Source organism: Microcebus murinus, chromosome 16, assembly GCF_040939455.1.
Source record: "Microcebus murinus isolate Inina chromosome 16, M.murinus_Inina_mat1.0, whole genome shotgun sequence".
Lineage (NCBI taxonomy): Eukaryota > Metazoa > Chordata > Mammalia > Primates > Cheirogaleidae > Microcebus > Microcebus murinus.
The window spans coordinates 24358619-24381002 of NC_134119.1; the positions used below are offsets into that span (position 1 = coordinate 24358619).

Genomic DNA, 22384 nt, shown 5'->3' on the forward strand with positions numbered 1-22384 from the left:
TATCTCAGAATGATTCAGATTAAAATGTCATTTTCCATGCACAGGAGGGAGCTCTCTTTTCAGGAGATGTTCAGTATTCCAAGGGAATTGTCTTCAAGAAAGAAATGGCTGATGGGTTAGTGTGTGTGTGCAAAATATCTAAAACCTCTGTTTTCATTTTAGTATCACATTAGCAAGCTGTCACTGTCCGCTGAAATACAGGATTTTACAAATGAGTCTGAGGTTGACGAAGTGGAAGCAGCTCTTTCTAATTTGGAAGTGACCCTAGAAGGTGGAAAAGTGGACAACACGTTGGTAGGAACCTTTCTGATAACCCAGAGTTGTGGCTTTGCTCTAACTGATTGACGAATATAAATGGACCTTTGTTTTTTAGAAATAAGAGAATATTTCATCTGATTTTAAAAAAAGAAAAGATGCTCTTCACCTGACAAGCTTCAACTTAGCAAGAACTAACCAGCTTTTCTGAGATTGGCTCTGAAAGGGGCTATATTTCATTTCTACTACTAACAATATTTTGTATTTCTTTTTCGGGATAAGTTGGCATGGTGTGAGGGAAAGACTGTAGAGGGCTCTGCTTCACTGGCGTGGAACATGGACTTGGTCCCTTAAGTCTAGAAAGAAACATTCCGTCTATTGCACGGGGCAGCTTTGAGACTAGAGAAAATGCTTTCCAGATCTAACATATTATCTATTTACCTTGTCGTACATTTAAGCTGGGCGAGCTTGGTAGAAGTGAGGGCCTTTTGCTGGGACATTGTAAAAAGTTCCTGAACCCTTTGGACTTCAGAAAATAAACAAAAAACCTCCAATAAAACATAAAGAAATAAAACTGTTTTATCATCTCTTGCTCCTTATCCATGAAATGTGGCTGAATGTCAGCTTTATAATTGGAATGCCCCTCCTGTTTGATTCACTCATTGGGTGCCACCTTTTTGTTTAAGATCTTCAATCATGGGAGTAATTATTAGTTTAATCACATTGAATCAGAGAGGTGGGTCTGTCGTAATTGGATCTGAAGTAATAATGGATAGAGTGAGCCGCTCTATTCTTAGGAATTCATTGTGTGCTTTTTTTATCATTGCATGTTGTAAAATAGGAAATTGGTATCATGCAAGACCAAATACTTAATACAAACTAAATGCCAAAATTCTGCAGAGATGAGACTTGGGCTCCAGGAAATTGGAGTTCTCTTGTATCTACTTTCCCCAAAAGGAAAGTGATTCTGCTTAAAATAAATGAAAAATTCTCTCCTCCCTCCTTCAATACTTTTATGTGGCACTAACTAAACAATAGGCTTTCAGTTTGAAAACAGGCACCAACCTGCATTGCAGAATGAACTTTGAACCAGGTTCCTTTTGAGAGCTTAATCAGTGACCTAGATTTAGCTAGAGCTACCCACTGTAATGTAGCAATCATAAAATATTTTGTTTCTACGTAAAAGTGATCATTGCTAACTCAAACATTTAACGTGAATGGTAGCTCCGGGGACTGCTTGGTCAATTTTTTTAATCTATTTTTTTTTATGATCTATAATATATACAGAAAAGTGAAAAACACATAAATGTACATCTTAACAAATTGGTATTAAGTTGTCACCCAAGTCACCACCCAAATCAAGAACTAGCACTTTGTCAGCCACCTCAGGTCCCCCTGCATGTACTCCATTACCCCCCACCACCACCACAAGGTAACTATAGGAAATGTGGCTAATGTAACTAAATAACTGAGTTTTTCATTTTATTTAATTTTAACTAGTTCACATTTAAATAGCCATACACAGCAAGTGGCTGCTGTATTGGACAGTGCAAGTTTAGAGTACTGGCACCACTTATGAAGTTCCTGTTTATGAAATGTTATCTGTTTTTCCTTAGGAGGACATTACTGATATCCCTAAGCTTGCAGATAATCTCAGATTATTTAGGTAAGTAACTTTTAAGGAGAGAAGGAGTTACTCATAACAAAGCCCTTCAGATAAATTATGCAGGAGTTTGAATTGCACATTCCCGAGGCAGGTTCACGGTTCAAAGGTAAGAGCATGGGCTTTGGTATCAGACAAACAATGGGTTGAATCTTAGCTGCACCACACACACACTAGCTGGGTAAGCTTGGGCAATGTTTTACATCTCTGAGCCTCGGTTTTCCAATCTGTAAAATGGGAATATACCTCCCCTTGGGTTTATTGGGAGGATTAGGTAAAATAGTACATATGAAGCATTTAGCGTGTTGTCTGGCTCCTAGTATGTGCTCAATAAATGGTGATATACACATGGCCAGTATCTGCAATAATAAACATATCTATTTGCCAGCCTGGAGTTTCTATTAGGGTCCATCTTGGAAATTCAGGACTCTGACATGATTGGAAGGCTCTTTTAGATTATAGTTTCAAATTGACTTGTTTCCAGAACTTTGATTGTAGGCTTATAGAGAGTAGTCATTTTAGTTTATCTACTTTCGCCTGTTTAAGTGCTTCTGATAAATGCCCTAGTCACCTCAGGCTGACCTAGAACTGCTAATAAGTCAGAGAATGGTTTATTGCCTTGGAAAGAAAGAATTTCCACCTCTGTGATGGTGCCAAGGTGTGTTAGGATGAAAGAAAGAAAGCTCTTTGAAGTGCTCTCAGTTCCTTATGTCACTTTATGGTTTGTTGACTTTTCTTAACAAACCAGCACTTCGCTGGGGCAGTTGGCTTTAAAAGAAACACGGGCTGCCTCTGATAACACATGATGCAAAGAAAGACCTGGAAAGAATGAACAGTGAATCAGGTATGAATGAGAAACAAGTGTAGCAATAGGTAGCAATAGCGGGCACTGGGTTCCTATGAGTTTGGTTTTGGTTTTTTTCTTTTTTTTTAATGTGATTGTAGGATGTGGTCTCAAACAATAGAGTCATTCATTTAACTTCCGTGGCATAAATAATTGCAACCGCAATTGACTCATACTGTTGTAGTCAGAGCTACAGAAAAAAAGTGACAATTTGAATCCACAAATTTATCTTTATAAAGTATTCATAATTGTTCTGCAAAGAAATTGGGTTTCCATCTTCTCTGTATGGAGCAAATCAAGCTCTTCATCAACCAAACAGTGACATTTTCCTATAGATGTTTTCAATGACGGAGATGCATCGTTTACACTTCTCTGAGCTTTTGTTGTGACTGTTATATTCAGACTCATAAAACTGTCCTCACATTTGGCCAATAGACCTTTTAACTACCAAAAGTCTCAAGCTGTTGAATTTAATATATGATATAGTTTATGGAAGGAAGAAACAAAGAAAGGAAGGAGAGAGAGAAATAAAGAGTAGGAGGGGGCAAGATTGGAGAGTAGAGCTCTATTTCTGGTGGGGGTGTGACCGCTAACAGGCCCTTCAATTTTCTGGGCCTTCTTTCCTCATCAGTTTAAGAGCCTTGGTCTAGTACTTTGATTTTTAAGTTTTTTCTTTTACAGTGGAGCACTTTTCTAAACAAAGTCTATTAAACCTACTATATAAATCAGACATCCTCAAACTACAGCCCGCAGGCCACATGCAGGCATTTTTGCTCGTTTGTTTTTTACTTTCAAAATAAGATACGTGCAGTGTGCATAGGAATTTGTTCATAGATTTTTTTAAACTATAGTCCGGCCCTCCAACGGTCTGAGAGACAGTGAACTGGCCACCTGTTTAAAAAGTTTGAGGACCCCTGATATAAATAGTGGACTTCAGTTTCTAGCAACATATCATCTGCTCTAATGCCAACCACAATCTTGCTATAAATACGTATGAATGTTGGATAAAATAAAAATAAAAGAATTATGAATACAAAATTGATTATGAAGTGAAGCAGAAATTCCAACTTGCAGGAAATAGAGAGGGAACTAGTTCTACCAGGGAAGCCTCATCTGCACAGGGGGCTTTGGGGCATGGACATAGGTTCTCATGGCTTGAGGCTGGGATGTTAATTTCCCTGTAGGGATGGAAGATGCAGGTTAAGGCCTGTGTAATGCAGGAAGCCAGAACTGAAGCACAGGCCTGAAGGTGGAAACTTACAAGCATTGCCTTCTCTGTTTAATGGGGAATAGAAAAGCTACCTAGCAGCAAGAGAAAGCAATAAGGAAGTTCACCTTTGCATGGGGTTCTGTGGGGAAATGAAAATTCTCTCCTGAGAGATCAGAGGCAAGGCTGTGCCACACACAGGTGTGGATATGAATTTAAATGTCTTATGTGATATGAGAATCCTAACAAAGTGAAATAGAAACTGGCCAGGACCACAAAACCTAGGAAACCCTGGCAAATGTAGTTGTAAAAATACTTAGCAGGAAATATCCACAACCAAGAATGCTTGGGCCTTTGATGGAAAACAATCACATCCTAAAAAAACATGAGTTCCCAATAAAAATTACTAACCATGCAAGTTAATGAATCACAGAAGAGATGTAGACCCAACAAGCAACAGGATTAGCAGTTCCATTAACTTTAGGTAATCATATAATCTGAAGAAACCATAAGTATGTTTGGAATCATAAAATTAAAAAGTAAAAATTATAATAAAAGAGAACAACAGGCAATATATTGAAAATGAAGCAAATAGAAATTCTAAAAGTAAAAAATACAGTCAAAGACATTTAAAACTTATTAGGTGTATTAAACATCAAGTTAAAAAAACACAGTTGAAGAGAGAACTCGAAAAGATAGAAGTGAAAAATGTGATCTAGATGGAATGAGAAGGTCCAATATATATTTACTAGGAGTTCCAGAGGAAAACCTTCAGGAGAGAATACTTGAGAATTTTCCATAATTGTTGAAGACAAAAATCCTTAAATTCGAGTATCACTAACGATATAAATGCACATCTTGGTAAGGCCAACCATTGATAAGAGAAAGTCTTTAAAATCAAAGGGGAAAAAAAAGATTTCCTACAGAGGAGCAACAGTTAGGTGGGAGTAGTCATCTCATTGGCAACAAATACAACCTAGACAAGAATACAGAATATGCTAAAAGAACCATCAATCTAGAATTTTATGCCCAACCAGTCTTCCAAGAGTCTACTTGTTGCAAATCCCTGAGTATAAACCACACAAGATACAATCCTACCAGTAAATTACATATTCAACATAAACAATGGTTTATGCCAAAACTATAAGGTGTACCCACTGTTAGATGACTTACATAGTGTGCTACAAGAGTTATCAGGGTGACATTTTATAAAAATAAGATTCTTAAAATATAGAAGAATCTTTATAATACTTCATAGAGAGATTGCAAATAATCATGAACATTTTTGGTCCCATAGTAAGACTCACTGGTTTTCACATGGAAAAGTACCTGTAAGTAAAGTTACGCATTTTTGTTTTATAAAAAAATAATTGCTCCAACATGGATGGAACTGGAGGACATTATGTTAAGTGAAATAGGCGAGGAATAGAAAGTTTCCATCACATGTTCTCACTTTTATGTGGAATCTGAAAAACGATATTATAGAAGTAAAAAGGAGAACAGAGGATAGTAGAGTCTGGAAAGAGTAGGAGGAAGAGAGAGATTTTTAAAGCATTACAGCTACATAGGAGGAATACCTATACCACTTTAGGATGATTATAGTTAATAATAATATATCTTTTCAAATAGCTAAAAGGAGGATATTGAACATTCCCAACACAAAGAAATGATGAATGTTTGAGATGATGGATATGCTAAGTACCTGATCATGAGTTTGAGGCTGCAGTAAGCTATAATGGGGGCCTCTGCACTCCATCCTGGGTGACAGAGGAAAACCTTCTTGTCTCAAAAAAAAAAAAAAATCTTTTAAGAATGCCTTGGGTCAAATGCCTTTTTAAAAAAAAATGAAAGAAAGGAAATAAAATTTAAAAATAGGGCCTGGTGGGATTACTCGCTCACACCTGTAATCCTAACACTTTAAGAGGCTAAGGCAGGAGGCTAGAAATTGCTTGAGGCTAGAAATTCGAGACCAGCCTGGACAACATAGCAAGACACTCTCTCTACAAAAAATTAAAAAATTAGCCTGGCATGGTGGCAAATGCCCATAGTCCCAGCTACTCAAGAAGCTGAGGTAGGAGGATCACTCGAGCCCGGGACTTTGAGGTTGCTGTGTGGTATGATCATGTCACTGCACCCCAGCCTGGGCAATAGAGTAAGACCCTGTCTCAAAGAAAAAGAAAGAAAGAAACTTAAGTTTAGAGAAATGTTTTTTAAAGTAAATGTTCTAAATTTATCACCTTTCTGTGATGACACATGGCTATCAGTAGTAAGCTCCCAGAAGTTTTCAAAATAATAAACACATTTAATCTCTCCTTTGAGGAAAAGGTAGCCGGGCGCGGTGGCACATACCTGTAATCCTAGCACTCTGGGAGGCCGAGGTGGGAGGATCGTTTGAGCTCAGGAGTTCGAGACCAGCCTTAGCAAGAGCTAGAACCCGTCTCTACCAAAAATAGAAAGAAATTAATCAGACAACTAAAAATATATAGAAAAAATTAGCTGGGCATGGTGGCGCATGCCTATAGTGTCAGCTACTGGGGAGGCTGAGGCAGGAGGATCACTTAAGCCCAGGAGTTTGAGGTTGCTGTGAGCTGGGCTGATGCCACAGCACTCACTCTAGCCTGGGTGACAGAGCGAGACTCTGTCTCAAAAAAATAATAATAATAAGTAAAAGGTGATTGTAGAATAAGTTAGAACATAACCGGTTTTTGAAAGATATTAATGCTGTAAAGAGAGCCTTTTGAAACCAGCTATTTGGAAATATTTACAAGGTTACATTATTGTCAATAATAATACTGCCTATTAAAAAAACAAATACTGTACGATCTCACTTATAATCACTTATATGTGGAATCTGATGTAGTCAAATTTATAGCAGTAGAGAGTAGAATGGTGAGAGTCTGTCTGCCTCTTATGTATGTCGCTCATTCACCACCAGTATCTCCTCCACTCCCCCTTTCCCAGCCTGCCCCACCCACCCTCTGGAGCACAGAATGGAGAATAGCTACTAGCTTTGTTAGTGTGTTGGAAGCAGCCTGGAAGATGAACCAAACTGGAAGGAGATAGTGGGAGGAATTTGAGCTCTTAAGGTCCAATTAAACCGAATTCTAAAGAGAAATATTTAGATGCCTAGGAGTAAACCAAGACCTTGCTATCCACATCTTTTGGTCATAGGCTGTGTCCTTAGATTTTATTTTGAAAATACTATTCATTTTGGAGAATCTGAGTATTAGATAAAGAATCTTTTAAATATGTTCCTTACAATTATATTAATATTAACTACAGCCCTCAACACAATAAATACTCTTTTAACTCAGTGGGTGTTTTTAATTCTGGAAATGTTAACTCCCTATCATGTTTTCTAATTTATTTTATGATTTGTATGTAATATTCTCCTGTAATACACTGTTCTGTTTTTTTAATGTGCACCTTCTCCCTTTTCTTGTTGTTAATGATAACACATTTTTAGCTAAGGAAAGATGAGTACCGACATGTTAAAAAGACTTGCCCAAAATTATATATGCATGATGTTAACACCAAGTTTCATCTCTTTCTCCCATTCTTGAATGCAGACTTTCACTCCTTGGACATGAGATACCGTGATCACCTCCAAGGCCACGATTGTTCCACTGAACCACATATAACTCATATTTTCTTTTCCCTGCCTATGTCCACCTGCTTTCTACCCCCTTGCTCTCTCTCACATTTCCTATTTTCAATGACCCAAACTTTAGGGCTGCCATTGGCACCACCAACATTGTCTAGTCCAGGGTACAATGTTTGCTGGCCCCAACAGATACCACTGTTAGATTTCATCCCCAAAAAATATTTTTTAATGACAGTATAACCTGTATTGATTAGATATTGTACCTGTAGATATTGTAGATAGATTAGAACCTGTAGATATTGGTGATTTCTGTAAAGTTTTTGGCAGTGGCGAAAGGAAAAGACAGAGTGGGGCCAAAAAACGTGGCTTTATTGAGTGCTCCCGGGCGAGGTTCACAGGTCCCAAGAGAGGGGCCAGAGAAGTTGCGCCCATTTGAAAGGGGCGTGAGAGCTTTTATACTGTTTGAGAAAGGCTGGGACTTTTGACGGGAAGGGTTTGGGATTTTTCACTGTGGCCTTTGTCTGTTCTTGAGGAATGAAAGGGGCTGGCAGTATCTGCAGATTTCAGGAGGAGGGACTAGCAGTATCTGCAGATTCCAGGAACCAAAACTTTCTTATTCCAGTGAACATTGGGTATGCTTGTTCTCAGCGGGGCCTGGCAGCTGTTTTTGACGGGTTTGGTCACGTGAGCCTTTTCTTTCTGATCTTGGGAGGGGAAAGGGGCCCCCCACCAGCCTTACAGTTTCCACTACTCACTGGGAATTCTCTGGTGGTTTCTCTTAAGAGTCAAGAGCAAACTACAGAAAAGATTGCTCACTTTTAGATATGATTTTTCTGTCTGGTAAATTGAAGCTCATGTGCTGTTCATCCTGAGAGATTTTTAAGATCCAAGAAGTATGCTGAGATTTCAAATGTCTCCAGATTCGGGTTTCTCACTTACGTCATCATAATGTATTGAGCACTCCAGCTGTGCCAGGCCCTGCGATAAACATTTCACATGGATGACCTTATTCCATTCTCACAAAAGCCCTGGGATTGAAGACTGCTGCTGTCCCCATCACATAGAGGCAATGCATGTGGCCCAGGCACATGGAATGTCTTTCCAGGGGCACACAGTGACAGAGCCAGACTGTGGTCCAAGGTGGTCTAACTCCTAAGCCATCTCATTAAAATCTATACGTATATCAACACCTCATTGCTAGTTTTTTGAAAGGAGTTGTCAATTTGAAAATCATTTTAAAAAATAAAGAGTATGTGGCTAGACAGTGCCTTTAGAACATCTTGATCTGCTTGAAATTTGTAATGTGTTCTACTTTTCTGGATGGTGACTTAAACATTTACTGCACTTTAATTTGCAGGCCCAAGAAGTTAATATTAAAAACATTCAAACAATATTGGTTTGTCTTTAAAGACACGTCTATAGCCTACTTTAAAAATAAGGAACTTGAACAAGGAGAACCAGTAGAAAAACTAAATCTTAGAGGTAAGAGTACTCTACATCTTGCCAATTCTAGGCAAGGTTCCTACAAAATGAAGCAAGGTTTACATCTAGAGGAACTGCTATCGATCTAGGTTTTCCAGACCTGCAGCTCCTCGACCTCATGGAGCGTGGACCTCGAATGTGGTCTAGTGAATATGGTCACTTGCATTCTGCCCTCCCATCCTGCCCAGCGTGTCCAGAGTCTAGGACATGGTGATAACTTGTGTCCATAAATGTAGCATGTGAGGCATTGTAAGACCCTGAAAAGCTTTCTGAATTCAGAACAGTTATGTTTAATCCAGTATCAGGTTACTATCTATTCTAATTTCTAAAAGTCACTGTGAGTATATACTGGAAACTCTCTATTAAATTAACCAGCACACTCAACTGTCCTCATGTGGCTATCAGAGTATTTCCTCTGCTTTGATTTATTTTGACATTCATATTCATAGTTATTCCTTTGAGTTAGGATAGCCAATGTCAAACTGCAAAATGAACTCAATGGACTTTTCTTATTTAAGAAAATCATAAAAGAAAATCATTTTTCTTTACCCATGTTAATTTTTCATAAGTCTTATTTAGTTATCCTTTAATGAGTGTTATGTGCTTGCTCCTCCATTTTTCGGAAGAGAACAAAATCTGTGGGGTTTATGTTCAAAGTCTTTATTTTAGATGCACACCTGATATTTATCTAACAGATTCCTCAGTACTCAGTTTTGTGTCTGTCTTTTGCCATTCAGGCTGTGAAGTCGTGCCAGATGTCAATGTAGCAGGGAGAAAATTTGGAATCAAGTTACTAATCCCGGTTGCTGATGGTATGAACGAAGTGTATTTGAGATGTGACCATGTAAGTAAAACCACAAAAAACATTAGTCATTTCACCTTTATTAAGCCTAAGAGCAAAACCTATATGATTTTTTATAAAATTAGAGCACTGTTGTGTCAGTCAGCTATTGCTTTGCTACAGTCACAAGTAACAAAATCACAATGACATTCAACAGGTAGGCTGAGGGTTGGATGATCCAGGCTGGTGTCAGCTGGTCAGATCTGCTTTGAGACACAGGTTCCAGCAAGACATTGCCACAAGTTGAGCTGATTTTACTTATTCTGGGTCCCAGGCTGCCTGGGGGAAACTTCTCGTAGTGACGGCAGGAGTGCAAAAGGCTTGAAATTGTCATACTGTCACTTCCCTCCACATCCCGTTGGCCAAAGCAGATCACATAACTGAGCCGATGTCAAGAGACTGGAATCGCACTGTCTCTTGTAACTGTTAAGTTACAAGGCAAAGGGTGTAGATCCCAAGAGTGTGAAGATTGAGGCCAATAAGTCAACATACCACATGCACTGTTGCACTGAACAATTCCTCTTCTCAAGGGCATACCCTGAGCTTCTAGGGAGCCCTCCTGTTCACTCCTTGAGCTCAAAAATGAGCATAGACCTTAAAGAACAATAGAAGCCACTACTAACTTGTTCAGGTCCCATAATGGCCCTGACTGCTACTTTATAATTAGAATCTTTACTGAGGATAGATCAGCATATGAATAATACAGGAAATCAGTTAATGATTTTTTTTTATTATTTTCTTTTGTCACAGACATCAGACATGATCTAAAACTGGAAATATGTACCAAGGAAGGCTCTCTGGTAGTTTGAGGTTTCACCTGTCTGTGCTTCATGGCACTCCTTTGTGTCCTTGGATCATCTTTAAATGCAAATTTCCTTGCATGGAATTTATCAAAGCCAGCATTCCTGTCCTGTGGCCCCTTAGCATCTAGAAACTCAACACAGGCCTCAAAGGCTATTGCCGGGTGTTACATTAGGTGGTTGACAGACATTCAGAACGTGTGCCACTTCACATTTTTCCTTGCTTAGAAGGTGATAGTTTTGTATTACAATGGAGAAGAAAGTCCAAGTCCTGCTGTTTATAGCAAGGTGTCTTTGCACTTGAGCTTATTTTCCAGCCCTCGGGTTTTTGCTGCAGGAGAATCAATATGCCCGGTGGATGGCTGCCTGCATCTTGGCATCGAAGGGCAAAACCATGGCAGACAGCTCCTACCAGCCAGAGGTCCTCAACATCCTTTCATTTCTGAGAATGAAAAACAGGAACTCTGCATCTCAGGTGGCTACAAGTCTTGAAAACATTGACATGAACCCGGAGTGTTTTGTGTCACCTCGATGTGCAAAAAAACACAAGTCTAAACAGGTACTGCTAATCTTGTTGGGGCGATTGTTTGCAGTAGAATCTCTATGTTCTAAAATAAAAGAAGGAGTTCCATCTGATTAATGCCATCATCATGAAAAATCAGTTGACAGGGAAATTGCCTATGTACTAAGTATTATATGATATTAGGAAATTATTGTTAATTTTGTTAGAGGTGACTGTAATGCTGACTGAATATGGAGACATTCCCAGATTGAACTTAATCAAGAAAAACTATTTAGTTACCACCAACTGAAAATTAAAATTATGCCTTCATAGGAATGGGTCAAAAGTTACACAGATGAACTGAACTGTCTGTGGATACTCCACGGATCTCGGACAGAAGGACCCCAGAGCTCTCCATCTGCAACCTCAGGAGCTTTTGTGTTTCCTGATCTCATTCTGCTTCTCTCCTGTCATGTCTTATAGAAAAATGGGAATGAATGGTCTTTGTAGAGCTGCAGTCAGGCCTTGCATTTATTGTTCTCTTTGGGGATCCAGCACTAATGGCATGATTACAGGGCAGTGGGTGTACATGGAGGGGAGTTTGATGTCTCCTATTTCTCCTTAGCTGGCAGCCCGGATCCTGGAAGCCCACCAGAACGTGGCCCAGATGCCCCTGGTTGAAGCCAAGCTGCGGTTCATCCAGGCGTGGCAGTCCCTACCTGAATTCGGCCTCACCTACTACCTTGTCAGGTGACTACAGTGTTCACTTGCCTGTCTCACTTTCTGTTCAGTTGTGAGTGGCTTTCTGGGAACCCAGTTTATTCTCATTTAGCAAAGAATATAGAACCCTTTATTTTTTATTTCAGCATATTGTCGGGGTACAAGGTTATGTTAAGGTTATATATTTTGCCCATGTCCCCCACTCCCCCCTCAAGTCAGAGCTTCAAGCGTGACCATCTCCCAAACGTTGCACATCTCACTCATTATATTTGTATATACTCATCCCCTCCTTCCCCCTCCCACCTGCCCAACACCTGACAAATGTTACTCCTATATGTCCACTTAGGTGTTGATCCGTTAATACCAATTTGCTGGTGAGTACATGTGGTGCTTGATTTTCAATTCTTGCGATACTTCACTTAGTAGAATGGGTTCCAGGTCTATCCAGGAAAATACAAGAGGTGCTATATCACCATTGTTTCTTAAAGCTGAATAGTACTCCATGGTATACATATACTACATTTTATTAATCCACTCAAGCATTGATGGGCACTTGGGTTGTTTCCACAACTTTGCAATTGTGAATTGTGCTGCTATAAACATTCGAGTGCAGGTATCTTTTTCATAAAGTGACTTTTGGTCTTTTGGGTAGATGCCCAGTAGTGGAATTGCTGGATCAAATGGTAGATCTACTTGTATCGCTTTAAGGTATCTCCATATTGCTTTCCACAGAGGTTGAACTAGTTTGCAGGGACATCAGCAGTGCAGGAATAGAACTCTTTATTTTAGAAAGCTGCCCTTTCAAAAATGGCCAAACACTTTGGGCTGTTCACAGACATGGTCCACACCTTCTGCTCCACAGCCCTGAACCTCAGCTAAGTAGGAAAGAGAATTTTAAAAGGAGGAGATTTCATTCTTTTAGGATGACTACCTCTGCAAAGCCAGAGGGAAAATGTCACCTGTGATTTTATGAAAGCTGTGACATTCTTTCATGTCAGCTTCCTCTCTGTTTTGTATCTCATATTGTGTCTCATGGTATGGCTTTGCAGAATTTTGGGGTTTCTAGAAAGGTTCCAACAAACCTATGTCTTATCTTCATCTGGTTTTATCAGATAGCAGCCCTGTTCCATTGGTCCAAAGGACCCAGAGAAGGCCATCTATTACCCACTTCTGTTTTACAGATGAAAGCACTGAAATATAGAGAAATAGCTTAAGTGAGCTGTCCAGGTTCTCCTCCTGGTCAGGGGCATGCCTTGGCATAGAGCCCAGTGTCCTCACTGTAATCCCCACCCAGCGCGACGGCTCTGCCCCACTGTATGAAATGAATGGTTTCCCAAACTGTGTCCGCAAGTGTGCTTGTAAATCGAATTACATTTTCCAGTTCAGTAGGGAAGACTGATGTTTAAGCAAAATCTAAACTTAATCCTGCAGTACAGTAAGTGCTCTCAGTCACTTTCCCATTTTATAATTTGAGGGTTGGAAGATGGGTTTTTATTTGAAAACATTGAATTATAGGAAAGTACAGTTTTCATTTGTTTTCTCAGCTCTTCAAAGACTGAGTTTCCTCAACCCCTTCTAGCAAGGGAGTCTATCCAGACTTTTGTGTTCACTGAAACATCTCACTTAACATCTGTCCCCCATGTTTATCCCAAACAAGCAACGACTCCTGCTCTATTCACTGCAGCAAAAGAGTGAGGGAGGGTGAAGCTGTGCTGGACACCCCCTTATGTGCATGGACGTGTGTACATGTGTGTACACACACACACACTCACACACACACACCTATAACTCTGAAGTCAACCCCGCATGGTGGGGAAAGAACACACACACTGGAGCCCACCAGGCCCAGCTTCCAGGCCCACTTCTGCCTCTGCTAGCTATGTGACCTGGGGCATTGTCACCAGCCTCACCAAGCCTCAGCCTCTGCTCACAGGGCATTCTGAGCAAATCCAGTGCAACAAGGCAAGGAAAGTGCCTGATAAATTGTGAAGGGGAGTGTGGGCCCTGAACAAATTCCCCTGCCTTTTACTCCTGTCCCCCACGGCCCTTTTGCCAGCTGTTTCCCCCTGCACTTCCTTCCACCTCCATCATCTGTCTATGGAGGGGAGGCTTTGTGGCAGCAGCCCTGGGTGTGATGAAAATCTGCCTTTTCCAAGGCCAGTGTCCTCTGTGTAGGATGGCAGGCGGAGTCAGGATCTGCCCACACCGAGAAACCTGGGTCTTTCTTTGCTTCACAACTCCCCGAATTCCAGCGAGCAGCCCAGGGAGTCCCCTATGTTAGAGAAAAGCAGGTGGAGCAAGAAGCAAGCTAACTTGTGCTATTAAGCGTTATGGTGGTAGAATGAATGAACAATCAAAGATACGGGAATAATTCCAGAAAAGTACAGTAAACTGTAATCACACAAAGGGAACGTGAAAAAGATAAGAGTGATGTGGAAAGTGGCTTATTCAACTAGGAATTATTTTTCTCCAATTATATAATATTTTTCTCTCTCCCACAACCTCAATTTTCACATCCCCACATCCCCCTCCAGTAGCTGTCCCTGTTCCCAGCTCCTCTTCACAGCAGAACTTGAACGTGGTGTCCCTACCACTGTCCCCAGTTCCTTGGTTCCATTCTGTCTTGACCCTGCTCCAGTCAGGTCTTCTCCCCTCCACACGCCACTGCCCCTGCCGCTCGCTCTCATCAAGGTCACCCATTCGTCACCCCGTGACCTTCACATTGCTGACTCCATGGGTCAGCCTTTGCCAGCTGGCCTCTCAGCAGCGTTCGGCACAGTGAGTCCAGCCCTCCTCCCTGACACACTTGCGTCACTTGCCTTCCGGATTTTCCTCGCTGTCACTGGTCTGTTCTTTTGGCCTCCTTTGCTGTTCTTTCTCATCTTCCCAAGCTTGTATAATACTGGAGTGCACAGGCCTCAGCTCTTAAAACACTCCTCTTCCTGGGCTCAGCCATTCTTTTGGCTTCATTTATATGCTGATTACTCCAAAATGTATATCTTGAGCCTAGAACTCTCCCTTGAACTGCAGATTCGTAAATCCAACAATGCTTAGATGTCTAACAGCCATCTCCCCTTAACATGTCCAGAATTCCTGATCTTCCCGTCTAAACCAGCCCGCCGACCCCAACATTCTTCTGCATCTCAGTAACGGGCAACTCCTCCCTCTGGATGTTCAGGCCAAATTTCTTGAGGTCATTCCTGACTCTGCTCTGTATTTCTCACGTGACAGCCTGTCCATTGGCCAATCCTGGTGACTCTGTCTTCAGAGTATCCACAGAATCCGACCTCTCCTTACTGCCTCCACCACTACGACCACCATGATCTTCCACCACCACCAGGTCCAGAGTGATCCTACCTGGTCTTTCTGCCTCTACCCTTGACCCCTAAGTTTCCAACTCAGCAGCTAGAGGGATCCTTTTAAAATCTTAAGTCCGATCATGTGAAGCCTCTGCTCAGAACCCTCTGAAGGCTTCCTGTGTCACTCGGAGGAAGAACCAGATCCTTACCCTGGCCTCTAAGACCTTCGCTCCCTAATTCTCTAACTCAGGCCAGACACAGTGGCTCACACATGTAATCCTAGCACTCTGGGAGGCCGAGGCGGGAGGACTGCTTGAGCTCAGGAGTTCGAGACTGGCCTGAACAAAAGTGAGACCCCCGTCTCTACTATAAATATAAAGAAATTAGCCAAACAACTAAAAATAGAAAAAATTAGCCAGGCACAGTGGCACATGCCTGTAGTCCCAGCTACTTGGGAGGCTGAGGCAGAAGGATTGCTTGAGCCCAGGAGTTTGAGGTTGTTGTGAGCTAGGCTGATGCCACGGCACTCTAGCCTGGGCAAAAGAGTGAGACTCTGTCTCAAAAAAAAAAAAAAAAAAATTCTCTAACTCACACACCTCTCCCCTCCTTCACTGTGCCAGCCACATGGGCCTCCTGCCAGGTCCTTGAGCACTCAATAAACAAAGTGGCTGTGCCCTCTGCCTGGAATACTCTTGCCCCAGAGAGCCATATGGTTCATTCCGTCATGCACATTAATTCTTTGATCAAATATCACCATCTCACTGACCTTGCCTGACCTCCCTGTTTTAGATTGTGACACCTCATTGCCAGTATTCTCTGGACCCCTTCTGTGCTGTGTTTTTCCTCATAACCTTATCTGGCATCTTTATTTCACACTTATGATCCTCTCTCCCCACTAGTCAGGAATTTTCTATCCATTTTGTTCACTATAATATGCCCAGTGCCTGGGAGGGTCCCTGGCACACAGCGGTGGTGCTAATTTTGAATGAATTGATTTGACCTCCTCTTATTTTACTTTCCTCTGATGTCAATTTCACTTAAAGAATGTCTGCGGGATAGTCTTCATTCTCTCCATTCCTCATATTTTCTATGTCACCATAAAAATGCCCTCCTGTAGAAAGTTAACCCCTCATTGTCTATTCTTCTAAAATGATTCAGAAATGTTGGTATTATCTTATCCTTAAGAAGCTGTATGTGAATGAACATCATTATTATAGGAAACAGTTGCTTCTCTTAACTAATATTATTGGGGTTTTTGTTTTTAATTTTTTTTTTAAGATTTAAAGGAAGCAAGAAAGATGACATCCTCGGAGTCTCCTATAACAGGTTGATTAGAATTGATGTAGCCACAGGGATTCCAATTACAACATGGAGATTCACAAACATGAAACAGTGGAATGTCAATTGGGAAATCCGGCAGGTAGAGTGAAAGTTTTTGCTATTCAGTGTTGAGCCTGTAAATGTATGTTCTGTCAGAATTGCAGGTTATTCTGATTTTTAAAAGGTGTTCTTATACTTAGATTTAAGAACCCCCAAGCAGGTAGTAATTACCTGGTGAAATAATCACATGCACTTCTGGGCAGTTTCCTAACAAGTACAGGCCAAATGTTCTTGAAGTAACACCGCAAGTTGGCTTTGTCTCTGTGCAGGCTTTCCATACAGACAGACGCTAAAATTGCTGAGCAGTTTGATTAATTTTCATTGACTCATCACGGGATTATATAAGATTTAGGCTGGTGATTACTTAGTGGAAACTACCTGAGATGTAACTGCTACACAAAATATAAATACAAGAAAGGCCCCATCTGACTGATTGAGGGCTCAGAGGCTCAGCTGCCCAACTGGAGAACATTCCAGTCCCAAAAGAGAAAAAGTGCCGGAGAACCACGGTGCACAGAGATGACTGAGAATAGTGTGGCCTCCTGAGATGAGGAGCCCGCAAACCCTTAGCCTGTGTGACAGTTTCCTGTCATCTCCCATCCTAGGAATGACATCATTCAGGCCAAGCGTGTGTCCTGGGAAATCTCAGATGAAGTTACCAGCAGCGTCCTATTGGTGATTTAAAATATTCCGACGTTGCTGGTATAGAATCTATCTTCTCTCGTTCCTTTTGCATTCTCGTTTTTCCGGTAGAAAGCCATCAACATAGAGGGACGGTAAGGGACGCACCCTGGGTCCTTTTAGCATTGCTGGCAACCATCCGGGCTCTCATTTGTAAAATGAAGGTCAGAGATTGGATGAACCTCTAAGGCAGTAGCTCTAAAACCTGGATGCATGTTAGGATCAGCTGGAGAGCTTTAAGATACTACTGCCCAGACCACACCCAAGACCAATCAAACCTGAGTTTCTGGGAATAGGGAACTAGGCTTCAGTAACCTTTGAAGTTCCACACATCATGCCAGTGGGCAGCCACAGTTGAGAACCAGTGAAGCATCTAAGTCTTTTTTCTAGTGCTTAGAGTTTATGACTTTCAGCTGGGAAAGGTGCCAGGCAGTGACTGTAGGGAAATTGAGGCAGACCTTTTATTCTCTATTAGCAAGTCACTAAGCACCCTGCCCCTCAACACAGGGAGTGCTTGGGAAATTCTTATATCTAAACAACACAGAAAATACTGGCCGTGTTGTGTTGGGACTTGTTTTACCAGCTGTGCGGCAAAGTTGACACCACAAGAGGGCGCAAAGAGAACAAAGACACGTTTTCTGCAAGTGTTTAATTGGAAGCGGTGGTTTTCTGTGTGATCTTTTGGGATATCTCCTGTCAGCCACCTCACCTCAGCGGCTGACAGGAGGCCGCTCCAGGGCCCCCTTAGCCTGTGTCACAGTTCCCCATCATCTCCCAAGCAGCCTCTTTCTCGTCGTCCCCTGTCAGAGTTTAAGCTGATCCGTGCCCTCCTCGTCCAGGTGGCCATCGAGTTCGACCAAAACGTCTCCATTGCGTTCACTTGCCTGAGCGCCGATTGCAAGGTCGTGCACGAGTACATCGGTGGCTACATTTTCTTGTCCACCCGCTCCAAGGACCAGAATGAAACGCTCGATGAGGACCTGTTCCACAAATTGACCGGCGGTCAGGATTGAAGCAGGAAGTCCCGCTGGGCCCACACAGACAGGCAAGCCACCAGCTGTCCCCTCTAGATGCACGTGATCCCCGGCTCTGCCTGCCCAGTGTGTAGACTCCGGACCCATGGACAGCACACATTCGCTCAGATCCTCGCCTCCTTCCAAACACACTGCTAGGCCAACCCTTTCCTCACTTCACCCTGTGCTATCAGTTGTGGAAGGGGCCTCACTTGCCTTTTCTGCAAAATGGGTGGGCAGGAGGGGGGGGAACTCCAAGATACTAGGGTCCAAAGGCCCAGCATGTCGCTACAGGTCTGTGACTTGCAGAACGTGCCCAGTGTGTGGCTAGCAGTTGTCCTTGTGCTTATCTGCCTCATTGCCAAGTCAGTCGAGAAGTCAGAAAGGTAAAAATCACATGTAGAAAGTATAAATATTATTCCACAAACTCAGGTATGAAAAGAAATATGTCTTTCCCTAATGAAACTGTGTTAGCTCCCATCTTATGAAAACGGTACAGGGTGTCCCCCAAATGCACACTTCTCCCGTGGAGGGAAGGTCTCGGAGTAGAGAGGGAGGAGCAGGGCTATCTGGTAGCAGTTGGTGACAAGGTATCAGGGCAATGGCTTTCAGTGCCCTCCGTCCACAGTGACATCCGCCAAGGTGACCACTGACCCATCTGGTCTTGGTCACTGGTCCTCTTGGGTCACTGCTGCCACCAGCAAGCCCTTCCATTCCGTTCCTGGGGATCCCTTAGCCACCTTCAAGTCCTTCGTGAAGACATGGGTGACACAAGGGTGTAGGGAAACCTATTCCTCAGCCCAGACCCATGTCTCAGCTGCTTCTGCTCTGGGTTGGGGCTCAGGGGGACGGGCACAGTTCTCTCTGTTCATAAAAACCACTTCCCAGCATCAAGGAATCCAGGCAGGTGTCCATCCCAGCTGGTCAGGGAGAGAAGGGCAGACCTGTTCTCAAGGGCCACCATGTGCACGGGCTGACGGCTCCCCACTGGCTGCCACCCCACGGCCTCTGGCCAGTCTGGGTAGTGGGGAAGTGTTCCTCTTACCACCAAACCGTGTTCTCCTGGATTTGGTGTCTGTGTTTACACTGACTCCTGACCTTTTCCCTAAAGGCCTTTGGCTTTGTAAATCACAAGCCACTAATAGACTCTTTTTCCCTTGCTTATTGCTGGTCATCCCTGCCTTGAGACATCATCCTGAGCCATGTGAACAGCTGAATTGAAAATGAATTGTCATTTTCTGTTTTGGTTTGTTAGCAGTGGGTGGGGTGGGTTTAGAGTTGGCGAAAAGTAATACCAGAGGTAAAGGGAACTGTCCGATAATACTTTATTATGCTTTTTCTAAATGTTCTCCTGCCACACAAAAAGCCTGGGTTGCAAGGATATAAGGCCAAGGCTCCAACTCTGTTCTGCAGTTCTCTTGGCATGAACCCTCATGGGGCCTGGCTGGAGCCCAGATGCCCGCAAGCGTCAGCTGCTGGTTTATTATCTAACAAAGCAATCTAAGAAGTGAGATCTCAGCAGTTCCGGGAGCCACATAGCGACAGCCTTGGCTAAGGACCTCCTGGTCCGGAGCCAGGACCTGCCATCTGGAAATTCCTCTTTTAGCCTCTCCGTAGAGGTGAATGTTGATGAAGCCTCCCAGGCACCAGCTGAATTTCTCAAGCCTAACTTAAAGCTCAGAGGTGGCTTAAGCCCTTGGAAACTCAGGTTCACTCATAAAGAACTGAATTTGAAATGGTTTATGTAGAAAGTAGTGCTGAGTCTACTGTGTTAAACTTGGTGTTGGTCGTTTCTCTGTAATCCTAGGCTCTATTATTTAAGAAGCTAGTCAAGTCGTTATAATTACAACAAAGCCATACATTAAAATAATGTTCCTTGTCCGATTTTATCTGTCTTCAACCAAGGACAGCACTCTCTAAGTTTACCTAAGTCAGACCTTCAGTTCAACCCTCTTCCTCAGCTTGTCATGGCTGTCTGACATTTCCGTGAAAACACTCAAAGGAATTGACTGGTTTTAACCAAATTTTCTCTGTTGATTACAACTTTCAGGGGAATATTTCTTCTGTGACTACAACAGCAACGTCCCAAAGTATGACAAGAAAACCTTAAATGCTGCTGTTCCAAAGAGCAACCTTAAGGACATTATTTTTTTACATTGAGTACAAAAGGTCATCTGACTTTCTATGTTGAAATTTTAAATTAATGTGTGCCTTTCAACATCATTTACGTTTTTTATCTACACTAGATGCAGAAATCTGCATTTGTTATTATTTTATATGACCTTTTTTTAAGTAAAAGGTTTGTATGAATTTGAGCGTGGTCCAGTTGTGTCCTTTCCAACCTGTCTCCAAAAAGGTGATTATTTTCTCTGTTACAAAAAAAGAGCGAGACTCCCAGGTCTGGCGCAGGCCTCTCCTCACGCTGCCAAGGTTCCAGCTAATTCTCCCCGCTGCTGTGGCGAGTGGCCGATCACGTAGGTCCTCAGAGATCAATTTAGAAACCTCACTTAGCTGTTGGTTTAAGTTTCTTTCTCACTGACTCAGTCTCCAGCTTTCCTGATGTACCCTGCCTTATCTTGAGCTCTTTTGTCTTTTTCCAGGTCTGTCTTTTAGAAAAAAAAAAACAAAAAACACCAGAGAGTAAAAAAAAGTATCCGGAGGCAACAGAGCAGCTGAAGGCTTCTGGTTTTGATGGTTGGATGTTGAGGGTACATCTTTGTTTTAGGGATAGGGGGTCCCACCGTCTGTATGCAGTTCTCACATCGGCCCATAGAGGGCAGCAGCAGCTTGCTTTCTCACTTTACAAAGGCGAAAACAAACTCAGAAGGTTAAGCAACATGCCCAGGGTCAAGCCGCTGATAATCAGTGAAACCAGGCTCCGACGCTAGATTTGTCTTAACTCCGGAAACCACTGAGCTTCACCCAGCGAACCCCACCCTTCCTACCCCTGTCCTGCTCAGCCTTGAAAGGCCCTCCCCCTGCGCAGCCTCAGTGCAGGCTTAGTGCAGGCTTCCCCTGAGCTCAGTGTCCCAAGGTCAGGCTCACTAGGGTCGGAGGGCCGGAGGGCGTTAGGGAGAGTGGCTGCCCGATTTAGCTGGGGGAGGAGGGGGTGGACCAAAGCACCGGAGAAATGAGGTGCTCAGAGAGTATTTTATTTTTAATTCTTTTTTTTTTTTTTTTTTTTTGAGACAGAGTCTCACTTTGTTGCCCAGGCTGGAGTGAGTGCTGTGGTGTCGCCTAGCTCACAGCAACCTCAAACTCCTGGGCTCAAGCAATCCTTCTGCCTCAGCCTCCCAAGTAGCTGCAAGTACAGGCATGTGCCACCATGCCTGGCTGATTTTTTCTATATATATTAGTTGGCCAATTAATTTCTTTCTATTTATAGTAGAGACGGGGTCTCGCTCTTGCTCAGGCTGGTTTTGAACTCCTGACCTCCAGCAATCTGCCCACCTCGGCCTTCCAGAGTGCTAGGATTACAGGCCTGAGCCACCGCGCCCAGCCTATTTTTAATTCTGGGAAAGTTTCATGACCAGCCCCTGGATGAGAAACGTAAGGAAATGAGGAGTCATTCATTTGAAAATTCATCTTTTATTTGTAGGCACTAGAAGTCAAGACATTTTATATCTATTTTCTGAAAATAGATATAAAATTTTTTAATTCTGAAAATTTTTTAAATCACGTATAAGATTTCTTTATTTGCTTCTACATTCAATATCTTTATATTCATGTTCATTGTTTTCCCACACAAATGTGACTTTCCTGCCTCCTCCCTCACCCCCTCAGTCACCCCAGAATCTTGCAGTGACTGGGGGGGGCAGAGACACCTCCTTATTTGCTATTTCACCCCTTTCTTCTCCCTCACTCCCCTACCATCAAGGGCTCTCTCGAGTCCTGGGAATCACGGACCGAAAATCCGAAGGTCAGCACTTGGCCCTCGCTGGTGATAAAGTTTTTTCCATTCCCTTGTACCTCACTGAGGCCTTGTGGATAAATGTTGATTGCTGTTAAAAAAGGGGGAAAAAAAATCAGCCAGTCCTTGTTCTGTCTTCTCAAATGCCAGTGCTGGCCGTGAACTCCAGCTGTCTGTCTGTCC

The 22384-nt window shown here is 42.6% G+C and overlaps 1 protein-coding gene across 2 annotated transcripts in view; it reads left to right on the forward strand.

Annotated features, from left to right (window-relative positions):
• Positions 1–20601, forward strand: part of FERMT1 (FERM domain containing kindlin 1) — a 36482-nt gene extending 15881 nt beyond the window's left edge. For both annotated transcript variants that reach the window (XM_076010937.1, XM_076010936.1), the window contains exons 8-16: positions 163–294; positions 1872–1921; positions 8931–9055; positions 9793–9899; positions 11034–11255; positions 11824–11948; positions 16496–16637; positions 18118–18323; positions 20342–20601. In XM_076010937.1, coding sequence (XP_075867052.1) covers positions 163–294; positions 1872–1921; positions 8931–9055; positions 9793–9899; positions 11034–11255; positions 11824–11948; positions 16496–16637; positions 18118–18291 — 1077 coding nt within the window. In that variant the 3' untranslated portion in view covers positions 18292–18323; positions 20342–20601. The remainder of the gene's footprint in view (positions 1–162; positions 295–1871; positions 1922–8930; positions 9056–9792; positions 9900–11033; positions 11256–11823; positions 11949–16495; positions 16638–18117; positions 18324–20341) is intronic.
• The last annotated feature ends 1783 nt before the right edge of the window (positions 20602–22384 follow it).